Genomic DNA, 13358 nt, shown 5'->3' with positions numbered 1-13358 from the left:
AGGAGTTATTCTGTCTGCCTTGTCCTAAAGTGAAGCACTCTAATAAAGAAGTATGGACTGCTTCTCTCAGGAGAGTTTCTTTATGAAGGTCAGACCTTGAAATAACTATGTGAGAAAGGACTTGAGCATGCCCTGAAAGGAATCATTCCCAAGAGCGTGTAGGTTGTTTTTAGTCTAGCTTTGCTTACACTTTCTACATTCATGAGTAAGTGCAGTTGTTTTTCAAATCTTAATGAAAGGCCCCAGTCCTACAAAGCTTTATGCCTGTGCTGACCTTTTAGCCTGGGCAGGGTCTCACTGGAACTCTGTACCATCTAGTCCCTTTCTAGGATTAGAATCAAGAAGTTGAAGATGGTGTGTATATACTTTGCACCCAGATTGTCAGTGAAGGGATTAAATGCCTTCAATGACGTGACAGAAGAAAGGCCATTTTTAGAGCTTTAACTGCCTACACATTAGCCTATCCTATTACCTGGATGACTTTTCAGCATTCCAGTCAGCTTATAATAGATAATAAATGTGTGGCTAAAAATTGCTACAAACCTTTCTGCAATTGGGTATTTAACCCAGTGAAATGGGAGAATGCCTGACAGTAATTTGCATCTGTTGACAAGCATAATTTAATCTGTAGAAAGCCCAGAGGTATGCCTTTTTTTAAGACAAAAAATGACAAGTGCCCTTTAATATAAAGTCTGTTGTGGGAAAGAGATGTTGCTATTAATTATTGTTCTACAGCAGTTAAAATTTAAAATCGCAATCATTTTAAAGCTACTAGATCAGGTCTTGAGCGCCCTACGTGTCGTCAGGGTTCAGATATTTTTTCCTAATCTGGATCACATCTATAGTCACATTACAGGCAAAAGTACTACAGTCGAACCCATTTATCTCGACCTCGGTTAACTTGCCAATCGTATTAAGTCGACGTTTTAGAAGTGGAACCGCCAAACTCCCTCTTTGTCTTATCGGTTTCTCATTGGTTATGTCGATTCTTTAATCTCGCCGAACCCTAATATCTCGAGCACAGAAGAGCGCCGAATTTGCCACTTAGCGGTAAACTACTAACTCCGGCGGCGGCCCTGCCCGGCTCCTGCCGCATCCCTCCCCGGCCGCCCGACTCCTGCCCCGGCCCCGCGTCCCCGGCCGCCCGACTCCTGCCCCGGACCCGCGTCCCCGGCCGCCCGGCTCCCCGCGTCCCCGACCCACCGCGTCCCCCGCCGCCCGGCTCCCCGCGTCCCCGCGTCCCCAGCCGCCCGGCTCCCCGCGTCCCCGCTTCGCTGCCCGCCCGTCCGCCCGGCCCCGCCGCGGTCCTCGCCGCCGCCCGCCTGCCCGGCCCGCTTCCCGGTCCCGCCCGCCCGGCCCCGCATACCCGGTCCCCACTTCGCCTGCCGCCTGATGATATCTCGATCATTGGTTATCTCGACACTTTTTGGCAAACCCCTAGGCCGGCGACATAACAGGGTTCAACTGTATTAAACTCCACAGTTCTTTCCCCAGTGTGATGACTGCAGAATCAGCCCCTTCTTTCTGATGACTCTAATGCTGGTCTACATTTAAAAATTAGATTGACCCAGCTGTGTAGCTCAGGGATGAGAAGAATTCTTTCATCAGCCTAGCTGCCACCTCTCAGAGAGGTGGATTAACTACATCCGTGGAAAACCCCCTTCCATCTACGTAGGAAGCATCTACTCAGGGCACTATAGTGGCACAGCTGCAGTGCCGTAGCTGAGCTGCTATAGCAGCCATAGTGTAGACAGGCTCTAAGAATAAATGAGTTGTCATCTTCTGACATAGTATATACTTTTGCAGTTATGGGACTGACCTAATTTAAAACCCGGGAACGTCTATTGATTTAATGGGTTTTGAATCAAGCCCTAATGCTTTTCCCATTGAAATAAATGGCAACATTTGAGTGGCAGCATCATGAGATGCATATTTCACTCACTGAGGCTTGGGCTACACTAAAAAGTTAGGTCAACCTAGCCACATTGCTCAGTGGTGTGTAAAATCCACACCCATGAGTGATGTAGCGAAGCCGAGCTAACCTCCTATGTAGACAGTACGAGGTCAAAGGAAGAATGCTTGTGTTGACTTACCTACTTCCTCTCAAATTAGGGAAGTGGATTACCTACACCACCGAGAGAACCCTTCCCATCAGTGTAGGTAGTGTCTACACTGAAGCATTACAGCAGTGCCGCTGTAGCATTTCCAGTATAGACAAGCCCTCAGTTGAATCCACACCTCTTACTCTGCCACCCCAAAGGACCTCTGTTCTGCAGAATTAGCGTAGCTTTATTGTGCATGGGTGTGTGTGTGTGTGTGTGTGTTGCAGAACCCTGCTGTGTGCTAGCAGCCTCCTGAATGGCATTGTACAGGAGAAAAAGAGGATGGGGCTGGGTTGGTCTGAAGCTACGTGCATTTCTTCTGTTCTCTGCCAAAGGTGAACCAGGTAAATCAGCTGCAGAGCTTCTGTAGCCTGATGGAGGAGTCTTCCTCCCCTGCCGCCAGTTTCTCCTCCGATCTAATGAGGGCTAGAGTTGCCCCTTAGTGACATACAATAGAAAATAATGTGTTTATTGGTTGTCGATTTTTTTTCTCTTTGGGTTGTATTTTGTTGTTGTTGGGTCGTTCCACTCAGTGTGCAATCAATAATATTTCCGTAAATCCTTTTTGGTCCTGGTTCAATTATGCCATTTTATTTAACACTAACCCAGGGCTGCAGCCCTTATGTTTTGATAAGTGTCACCGAAATTAATGGCAGTTTTGTGTGTGTAAATCAGGAATCAGGCCAGTTTGTAAACATGAGGCCAACAGATGCTAGAAATGAAGGGACTATTGGATGAGTATCTGAGGGTGGAATTAAAAATGAGCATGCAATGCAAATGCGAGGGGAAAAAAAACAACCTTTTGAATATAGCCAAGTAATTTAACATTTGGCAGCATTGTAATTAGCCATCTTGTTGCTATTTCCAGTTATTAAACAATTCATTTTTTAATTCCATTCCATTGAGTTTATTGGTTAGTGAATCACGTAAGTGTTGTAAAGTTAATAGAGAACAGCTAAATGATTTTTGGTTTATATTGTGAGGTTTAATTCTTATCCACTTTAGAAAAAATGTGTTTAGCAAACACATTTTAAATAAGTGGTGCTTAAAAGCACATTAACACTGAGTGGAGACATGTTTTAAAAACATATAAATTGTTCCTGGTGAACCCTACGCTCTCTAATGTTGATCAGGACAAGCGAACACATTTAAATTTTTTTTTAACACTACAGTATCTACACTAGGGGGTAACATGTTTGTAAAACCCACTTAGTTAAAATGTATTAGTCAATCTTTCTAAAATGTTCCTTTTTTCCAGAGTATATGCAGACCGGAGTTTGTAGGCCTATTTTAATTGAAATTTGAGTTAATTAGTAATCAGTCAGTTAGCAAACATCTTTGTAAATGTTAATCTAGACACTCCACATTTCAGGACAGAAAAGTTTTTGTTTTATGCCCTAGGATGAAATGTAGGGTAAGTTGTGAATGGGTGTTCTGGAATGATCATGGAGCGTCTAGATTAACATTTACAAAAGAGTTAGCTACTTCAAATTAATTGGCAGTGTAGGCATAGATCAGGGGTAGGCGACCTATGGCACGGGTGCCGAAGGCGGCACACGAGCTGATTTTCAGGGGCACTCACACTGCCTGGGTCCTGGCCACCAGTCCAAGGGGCTCTGCATTTTACTTTAATTTTAAATGAAATTTCTTAAACATTTTGAAAACCTTATTTACTTTACATACAACAATAGTTTAGTCATATATTATAGACTTATAGAGAGAGAGCTTCTAAAAACATTAAAATGTATTACTGGCACACGAAACCTTAAATTAGAGTGAATAAATGAAGACTCGGCACACCACTTCTGAAAGGTTGCTGACCTCTGGCATAGATAATAGGGTCTTCGTGTTGTTCTCCATTTCGGATTCAGTGGGCAGTGGCTCACTGCTGCATTTTTTCCCCCAACAGCTTCTATCGTTTTTTCTGAAGAGCTCTGTAAGCTTGAAAGCTTGTCTCTCTCACCAAGAGAAGTTGGTCCAATAAAAGATATTACTTCACCCAACTTGTCTCTCTAATTTCCTGGGACCAACTGCATACAAGAATACTGCATACAATATTTTTTCTGATAGTTATCCCACATTTTGTTTCCTTTCTTTAAAAAAAATATTTATCTAGAAGTGGGAAATCTTTCACTGTTTGGTAGCTTGGGGATGCGTCTTTCTTGTCCTCTAACATGTACATGTCAAGTTAACTGAGTCTGTCTTGTCGGTTTTCTTGCTTCCCAGATGGTGTCCCAGCTTGAAGCCCAAATAGCTAAACTGACTGAGCAGCTGGAGAATCAGACCAGATTGTACCAGGAGGCTCTGCAAAAGGCCAGGAAAGCAGAAAAACAATTTGAGACACTCCAGGATCAATTGATGCGTCTGGATGGGGAGTTGGTGTCTGGAGATGTGATGCGAGATGATTTGAAGCTTGAGAAACAAAAAGTAACAAACATATGTTATTTCTATTTGTGGGAATGTTTTTCGCAAGCCAGAGATGTAGCTGAGTGTATTTATTGTATTTTAGTGTAGCGGTTCTTGATCAGGTCCGTGATCCCCTGGGGGTCCGCAAGCCCTTTCAAGGGGGCTGTGGGGCCCCGTGACTGAATCCCCGAACCAGCACCCCCCACACGGCTGAAGCTGGGAGGTGTGGGACTGAAGCCCTGATCCCTGGCACCATCCCGGGGGGCTGAAGCTGGGAGGTGCAGGGCTGAATCCTGGAACCCTGAGCTCTGGTGCTTCCTGTGGGGCAGAAGTCCTGAGCCCATAGGCAGAGTTGGGGACTTGAAGGGCATTGCCCCTCACCCCCAATTGCAGCGAAAGGTCACGAAAGTCCCGGGGAGGCAGCTCCACACCCCTCCCCATCTCCTCTTCCCGCCCCATGGCCAGGTCGGAGGCGGGAAGCCGGAGCTGGGCAGCGTGGGCTAGCTGCTGCTCTGGCTGGTGTCATGGAGCAGGCTGTGGCAGCATTGCCTTATCTCCTGCTGGTGCCCCAGGTTGAAGTTGCTCCTCAGCTCCCAGCTCCCTTTGCTCCCACAGAGGCAGCTGGTTAGGAGACATGGCTCTGTGGCTGGCAGACCCCTCCAGGAATAGGGACTGCAGAGGAGCCCTCCCAGCACACAGCCTCTAATACTCTTCTCCCTGCATCCTGAGCTACCCCACTGCCTGCACACAGCACCTAGTACCCCTCTCCCTGCATCCTGAGCTATCCCCTGCCTGCACACAGCCCCTAGCCACCCTCTCCCTGCATCCTGAGCTATCCCCTGCCTGCACACAGCCCCTAGCCACCCTCTCCCTGCATCCTGAGCTATCCCCTGCCTGCACACAGCCCCTAGCCACCCTCTCCCTGCACCCTGAGCTACCCCCTGCCTGCACATAGCACCTAGTACCCCTCTCCCTGCAACCTGAGTGGCCTGCTGAGGTGAGTCAGGGGATGGGGGTGGCACTCCCTCCATGGACCCCGTCATGTGGAGGTGGCTTGAGCCCTGCTGGCCCCTGCCCCCCCAAATAGAAGTCAAACTACGCCTATGCCCAAGGCCTCTGCCCTGATGCCCCCGCACCCCTCCTGGGGCCTGGAGTTTTTATAGCCTGTCGAGAGGGGCCTCAGAGAGAAAAAGATTGAGAACCCCTGTTTTAGTGAGTACTCAAACTGTGAGTTCACATGCTGGTGCTTTGGGGCATATAAAATTTTTAAATAAGGGCTTGAAATATTAACTGATACCTAAAGGACTAAACTAACTAGCCAGAGAGGTAGAGAAGAAAGACAAAGATAGGTATCCAGGTTATCCGTCCAGGATCAATGCTTTGGTGAGAAGCCATTGACTGTTTTGAGTTGTCTACCAGACTGCTGTCTCTGGACACTGATCCTCCACCTTTTGTATCAGTGTCTTGCTAATACAGTAAATTTTGGTAAATGTCAACCTCCACCTCTAGCTACAGGAAGGGAGATGGAGCTTTCTGTTTAATCCTCCCACTACCCCCATAAGGGAAGAGGCTTTTCATTTTTTTACTTGTCTCCAGATGTCTGCTGCAAGGAGGTGGTGTGAGGAAACGGTCTTTCTTCACTACTCTGCCACCCATCAGCAGTCTCTATATTTTAGATTCTGATCCTCAGTGAATAACTCCAGTTCCTGCCTCTGCTGACATTCATAGCTTTTCCAACCAGCAGCAGCATTAATCGGAAAGGATTCTTGACAGTTTCACCCTCCTGGATGCTAAAGGCAGCCATGAAACTGAACAAGATCTTTTTAATTTACCTCTGTTGCTGTTTTACAAAAATATGAGTAACAGCAGACGGGCTTGTGCTCTTTGTCTGCAAAGAGTTTTATGTCATTGCCTTCTGAAAAGGGTAAGGGAAAATAATAGAAAAAAACAACTAAATTCACCAGAATGCATAGAAAACTCATAGACTTTAAGGTCAGAAGGGACCATTATGATCATCTAGTCTGACCTCCTGCACAACGCAGGCCATACAATCTCACCCATCCACTTCTATAACAAACCCCTAACCTATGTCTGAGTTATTGAAGTCCTCAAATTGTGGTTTGAAGACCTCAAGCTGCAGAGAATCTTCCAGTTGTTCCCAGATTCCTGGTTTATTTGAAAAATCATCCCTTAAAAATGTTGCTACCCTTCTTCTGCTACACCCAGCAAGGCTTCCCCAACTTGTACCTCTATGGCAAGCTAATTTTTGCTGGGTTGTTAATAACTAATGCAAGCTGTGAAGAGACGACATATATTTCTTTCGTATGGTGCCAAATCAAATAGTAGTATTTCAAGTTATCTTTCCTGGCCAATGTTAATTTTTCCAATGTATTGGATAAATAATTTAAGCAGTCAGAATAAGTGACTGAGGTTTCAGATTTCCATTTCTTAAGTATTCATTAGCCTAACTTTGCGTAGACATTTCAGGGGGCCAACAAAATGTATTCAGCAATAAGAGCAGGGACCAGTAATTTGGAGAGACAGTCCATGCAGGATAACATACTGGACCCAATGCTGCAAGGAGCTAAGAGCTCCTAGCAGTGCTTAGGATTGGATCCAATATTTATACAAAGATGTTTGCATACCATTGCCCCCTTTGGCCAGAGTGATTAGCCAATAGTAGGGGCATTGTAGGGTTGTTTCCATCAGGAGGAGAAATGACTGAGTCAGGTATATTCTCTGGTGCAATCTAGTTTGTTTCCAAACATGTAAACAATGTCCTGTTTCCCTGAACACAGTAGAAACAAACAGGCAGTTTTCTTGCTCACTAAACTACACCTCCGGGCAGTTCTGTGCCCAAGGAACTCTCTCTCTCTGCTCTCTCTCAGGGTCACCACTGTTTCTCTCACTGTCCACTGGCTTTTTTTAAAACAAGCAGACATGCACAAACACACACAACCCTTGCCAAACAATCCCCTAGCCACTGTATTTGCAATCTGTCCCAAGGAAATCCCTCAAACCATAGAGCTTAGCTTCTGATCAGGCCTCAACATGCAGCATGTTGCCTTGGGTGGTGGCTTCTGTTTTCCTCCAGCTATCTCACTACATCAGAGTTTAATTGCTCCTTCCACTTAGCCTGAAAGAAGGGTGCTTTGCGCACACCTATCAGCATTAATCAAGTTTGTGATTGTCTATACATCAAAGACCTGCTTGGTTGCAGCCATTAACACCGCCTAACCATGCTTTTCTTTTCAATCTGAGTTCTTACAGAGAAGTTACTAACACCAGACATGTTCAACAAAATACTCTTTTAAAGTAATTTGCATTGAGCCTTATTTTTTTTTTCAGGGCCCTAGTGACTAGGGCCAGGTCTACACTACAGATCTATATCAATATAAGGCCTTGGCTACACTTGCAAATTTGCAGCGCTGCAGCAGGGTGTGAAAACACACCCTCTCCAGCGCTGCAAATTGCGGCGCTGCAAAGCGCCAGTGTGGTCAAAGCCCCAGCGCTGGGAGCGCGGCTCCCAGCGCTGTACGTTATTCCCCACAGGGAGGTGGAGTACGGACAGCGCTGGGAGAGCTCTCTCCCAGCGCTGGCGCTTTGACTACACTTAGCGCTTCAAAGCGCTGCCGCGGCAGCGCTTTGAAGTGCAAGTGTAGCCATAGCCTAACTGTCACTCAGGGATATGAAAAATCCACATCCCTGAATGATGTAGTTATACCGACCTAACCCCCTATGTAGACAGTGCGATGCTGATGGGAGAGCTTCTTCTGCCGACATAGCTACTGCCTCTTGGGGAGGTTGATTAACTACACAAATGGGAGAAGCTCTCCCATTGGTGTAGTAGCGTCTTCATTAAAGTGCAACAGCGTGCTGTATGTGAAGACAAGCCTCCTTCCTTAGAGATTTCTAAGGTCAGGCTTGACAAAGCCCTGGCTGGGATGATTTAGTTTGGGATTGGTCCTGCTTTGAGCAGGGGGTTGGACTAGATGACCTCCTGAGGTCCCTTCCAACCCTGATATTCTATGAGAGAGAGGCTGGGCCAAGCGGCAGATCTAGAAGCTAATCTCCTTACATGAGCAAAATTACTGATTCCTTGTGCCTCTTGCCTCCTAATAGTCGGATTCATCATCATCATCACTCCCATAACCACATTGGTCATTGTGGCACCATCACTGATAAGCAACCAACCAATTGTCTCCACCCCTGACAATTGTATGTAAGGGTACGTCTACACTACGGGATTATTCCGAATTTACATAAACCGGTTTTGCAAAACAGATTGTATAAAATCGAGTGCGCGCGGCCAGACTAAACACATTAAATCGGTGGTGTGCGTCCATGGTCCGAGGCTAGCGTCGATTTCTGGAGCGTTGCACTGTGGGTAGCTATCCCGTAGCTATCCCATAGTTCCCGCAGCCTCCCCCGCCCCTTGTCATTTCCGGGTTGAGATCCCAGTGCCTGATGGGGCAAAAATCATTGTCGCGGGTGGTTCTGGGTACAGCCTCACCCCTCCCTCCCTGAAAGCAGCAGACAACCGTTTCGCGCCTTTTTTGCTTGGTGAACTGTGCAGACGCCATAGCACAGCAAGCATGGACCCTGCTCAGCTCAATACCGCAATCGTGGATGTTTTAAACACCTCGTGCACTCTCGTGCAGTATATGGTGAACCAGGACCTTCAAACCGAGGCGAGGAGGAGGCGGATACGGCAGCGCGGCGATGACAGTGATGAGGACGTAGACACAGAATTCTCTCAAACCGCGGGCCCCGGAGCGTTGCAGATCCTGATGGTAATGGGGCAGATTCTATCCATTGAACGCCAATTTTGGGCCCGGGAAACAAGCACTGACTGGTGGGACCGCATTGTGTTGCAGGTGTGGGACGATTCCCAGTGGCTGCGAAACTTTCGCATGCATAAGGGCACTTTCATGGAACTTTGTGACTTGCTTGCCCCTGCCCTGAAACGCCATAATACCAAGATGAGAGCAGCCCTCACAGTAGAGAAGCGAGTGGCGATAGCCCTGTGGAAGCTTGCAACGCCAGACAGCTACCGGTCAGTCGGGAATCAATTTGGAGTTGGAAAATCTACTGTGGGGGCTGCTGTGATGCAAGTAGCCAAAGCAATCACTAAGCTGCTGCTACAAAAGGTTGTGACTCTGGGAAACGTGCAGGCCATAGTGGATGGCTTTGCTGCAATGGGATTCCCTAACTGTGGGGGGGCGATAGATGGAACCCATATCCCTATCTTGGCACCGCAGCGCCAGGGCACCCAGTACGTAAACCGGAAGGGGTACTTTTCAATGGTGCTGCAAGCACTGGTGGATCACAAGGGACGTTTCACCAACATCCACGTGGGATGGCCAGGGAGGGTTCATGACGCTCGCGTATTCAGAAGCACTACTCTGTTTAAACGGCTGCAGCAAGGGAATTACTTCCCAGACCAGAAAATAACAGTTGGGGATGTTGAAATGCCTGTCGTTATCCTGGGGGACCCAGCCTACCCCTTGATGCCATGGCTCATGAAGCCATACACAGGCAGCCTGGACAGTGGTCAGGATCTGTTCAATTACAGGCTGAGCAAGTGCAGAATGGTGGTGGAATGTGCATTTGGCCGTTTAAAGGCGCGCTGGCGGACATTACTGACTCGCTCAGACCTCAGCCAAACCAATGTCCCCTATGTTATTGCTGCTTGCTGTATTCTCCACAATCTCTGTGAGAGTAAGGGGGAGACCTTTATGGCGGGGTGGGAGGCTGAGGCAAATCACCTGGCTGCTTATTACGCGCAGCCAGACACCAGGGAGATTAGAAGAGCACACCAGGAAGCGGTGCGCATCAGAGAAGCTTTGAAAACGAGCTTCATCAATGGGCAGGGTACAGTGTGACTGCTGTGTTTGTTGATTAACACCCAACCCCCTTGATTGACTCATTCCCTGTAAGCAATTCACCCTCCCCCTTCGAGTACAGCTTACTTATGCAAATAAAGTCACTCTCGTTTAAAAATCATGAATTCTTTATTAATTCATTATAAAAAAGAGGGAGAGAAGTAAGGGTGTGGTTTCGGAGGAGGATAGGAAGGATGGAGAAGGCCGTTAAAAAAATTTCACATTAACGACAGCCTTCTGGTTGGGCTGTCCACGGGGGTGGAGTGGGCGGGTGCACGGAGCCTCCCCCCACGCGTTCTTACACGTCTGGGTGAGGAGGATATGGAACATGGTGAAGGTTGAGGGTGGTTATACAGGGGCTGCAGCGGCACTCTGTGATCCTGCTGCCGTTCCTGAAGCTCCACCAGACGCCGGAGCATGTCAGTTTGATCACGCAGCAGCCCCAGAGTTGCATCCCGCCACCGCTGATCTTCCTGCCGCCACCTCTGATTTTCCTGCCGGTCTTCCTGCCGCCACCTCTCATCTCGGGTGTCTCTCCTGTCCTCACGTTCACTGGCATCTTTCCTGTAATTTGATACCACGTCCTTCCACTCATTCAGATGAGCTCTTTCATTGCGTGTAACTTCCATAATATCCGAGAACATTTCATCTCTCGTCTTCTTTTTCCTCCGCCTTATCTGTGCTAGCCTTTGGGATAGAGGAGGGACGCTTGAAATATTTGCAGCTGCACGAGGGAGAGAAATATTTTAAAAGATACATTTTACAGAACAATGGTTATACTCTTTCACAGTGAACAGCACTATTCACTTTACATAGCACATGTGATTTCCCTACAAGGTCGCATTTTTCATCTTAATAGTGAGTGCCTGCAGCTCTGGAGTTACAGATCTCACAGACACAGGTCCAGGCATCAGAATTCAACTTGCATGCGGCCATGGTAAGCCACTGTCTTTCGGCTTCTGCAGTGATTTACCCCTCCCCCCAATGCATGGCTAATACCACGCTAGCTCCCTGCTAATCAACACCCTTCCCACCCCCCCACCCACTGCATGGCTGGTAGCTTGGGGAAGATCGCCGGTGACCAAACACAAAAAAGATCATCGGCATTTCACTCCTCCCCTCCCGGCAGCTACGTGCAGGAAAGGTTTTTTTTAAGCTGCTGCAGTCCACGAACCCAGTAGGAAAATGGCCATCCCCCTTACTTAAATTCCTGATTTTTAACCAGGTTATCCTGAACGATATCACTTTGCTGAGGATCACACAGCGAGATAAAGAACGGATGCTTCTTGAATGCCAGCAATCACCGGGACCATACGCTGCTATGCTTTGCCATGCTATGATACCTGATTACTTGCTACATGCATGGCGTGGTAAAGTGTCCTACCGTGGTGGGCGGAACAAGGCTGCCTTGCCCAGAAACCTTCTGCAAAGACTTCTGGAGTACCTACAGGAGCGCTTCATCGAGATGTCCCTGGAGGATTTCCTCTCAATCCCCGGACATGTTAAACTTTTCTAAGTAACTATACTGTCTGCGAATGCATCCCAAGTCCTCAGGGCAAATCAGTCATTAAAAAACGCTTGCTTAAAAAACAATGTTTGCTATTTGCAAAGGTACACTCACCAGAGGTCCCTTTCATGGCGTCATTGTCTGGGATAGTTGCTTGGGAGGGCTGGGAGGAGGGTAATTCCGTCAGGGTCAGAAAAAGCTCCTGGCTGCTGGGGCTCACGGAGTGCTGTGTGCTCTCTGCTAGGTCGTCCTCCTCTTCTTCATCTTCATCTTCCCCGTCTGCATAATCCTCAGACATGGCAGAGATTACAACCCCCACCTCGGAATCCACGGTCAGGGGTGGGGTAGTTGTGGCGCAGCCCCCTAAAATTGCATGCAGCTCAGCATAGAAGCGGCATGTTTTTCGACCTGCCCTGGACCTTCCGTTTGCTTCTTTGGTTTTCTGGTAGGCTTGTCTGAGCTCCTTAACTTTCACTCTGCACTGCACTGAGTCCCTGCTGTGGCCTTTATCCGTCATAGCCTTAGAAATTCTTTCAAATACTTTTTCATTTCGTCTTTTGGAACGCAGTTCTGTTAGCACTGAATCCTCTTCCCATATAGCGATCAGATCCAGTACCTCCCGTGCAGTCCATGCTAGAGCTCTTTTTCGATTCTCAGGAGACTGCATTGTTACCTGTGCTGATGAGCTCTGCATGGTCACCTGTGCTGATGAGCTCTCCACGCTGGGGAAGCAGGAAATGAATTTCAAAAGTTTGCGGGGCTTTTCCTGTCTACCTGGCCAGTGCATCCGAGTTCAGAATGCTGTCCAGAGCGGTCAGTGGTGCACTGTGGGATACCGCCTGGAGGCCAATACCGTCGATTTGCGGCCACACTAACCCTATTCCGATATGTTAATCCCGATATTAGCGCTACTCCTCTCGTCGGGGAGGAGTACAGAAACCGATTTAAAGAGCCATTAAAATCGATATAAGGTGCCTCCTAGTGTGGACGGGTGTGGCGTTAAATCGGTTTTACGCTCCTAAAACCGGTTTAAACGCCTAGTGTAGACCAGGCCTAAGTGTTTGAGTCTCTGTGAAGTCCATTCCTGTCCACTCTTTTATGTTGTCAATCCATCTCTTCTTCTGTCTACCTCTTCTTCTCTTCCCCTATACTGTCCCTTGGAGGATGATCTTGGATAGGCCAGATGATCATGTTACATGGCTGTACCGCTTCAGCTTGTGCTTCTTCACAGTCATCAGTAGGTCTTCATATGACCCAGCACGTTGGGTGATGATGTTGCAGACCTCTTCAAGTGCAGAGTCCTGCACTTAGAATGGAAGAATCCCATGCACTGTTACAGACTAGAGACCGAGTGGCTAGGCAGCAGTTTTGCAGAAAAGGACCTAGGGGTTACAGTGGATGAGAAGCTGGATGTGAGTCAGTGTGCCAACAGTGTGGCCAAGAAGGCTAATGGCATTT

General features: G+C 47.7%; 1 protein-coding gene across 1 annotated transcript in view; it reads left to right on the top strand.

Moving 5' to 3' along the window:
• CCDC170 (coiled-coil domain containing 170) overlaps positions 1-13358 on the top strand; it is a 101754-nt gene that overhangs the window by 67426 nt on the left and 20970 nt on the right. The window contains 1 exon segment of the mRNA XM_039531940.1: positions 4329-4529. Coding sequence (XP_039387874.1) covers positions 4329-4529 — 201 coding nt within the window.

The sequence above is a fragment of the Mauremys reevesii genome, linkage group 3, assembly GCF_016161935.1.
Source record: "Mauremys reevesii isolate NIE-2019 linkage group 3, ASM1616193v1, whole genome shotgun sequence".
Taxonomy (NCBI): domain Eukaryota; kingdom Metazoa; phylum Chordata; order Testudines; family Geoemydidae; genus Mauremys; species Mauremys reevesii.
Note: the sequence above shows the minus strand (reverse complement) of the source record. Positions and strands in the feature narration are given on the sequence as shown.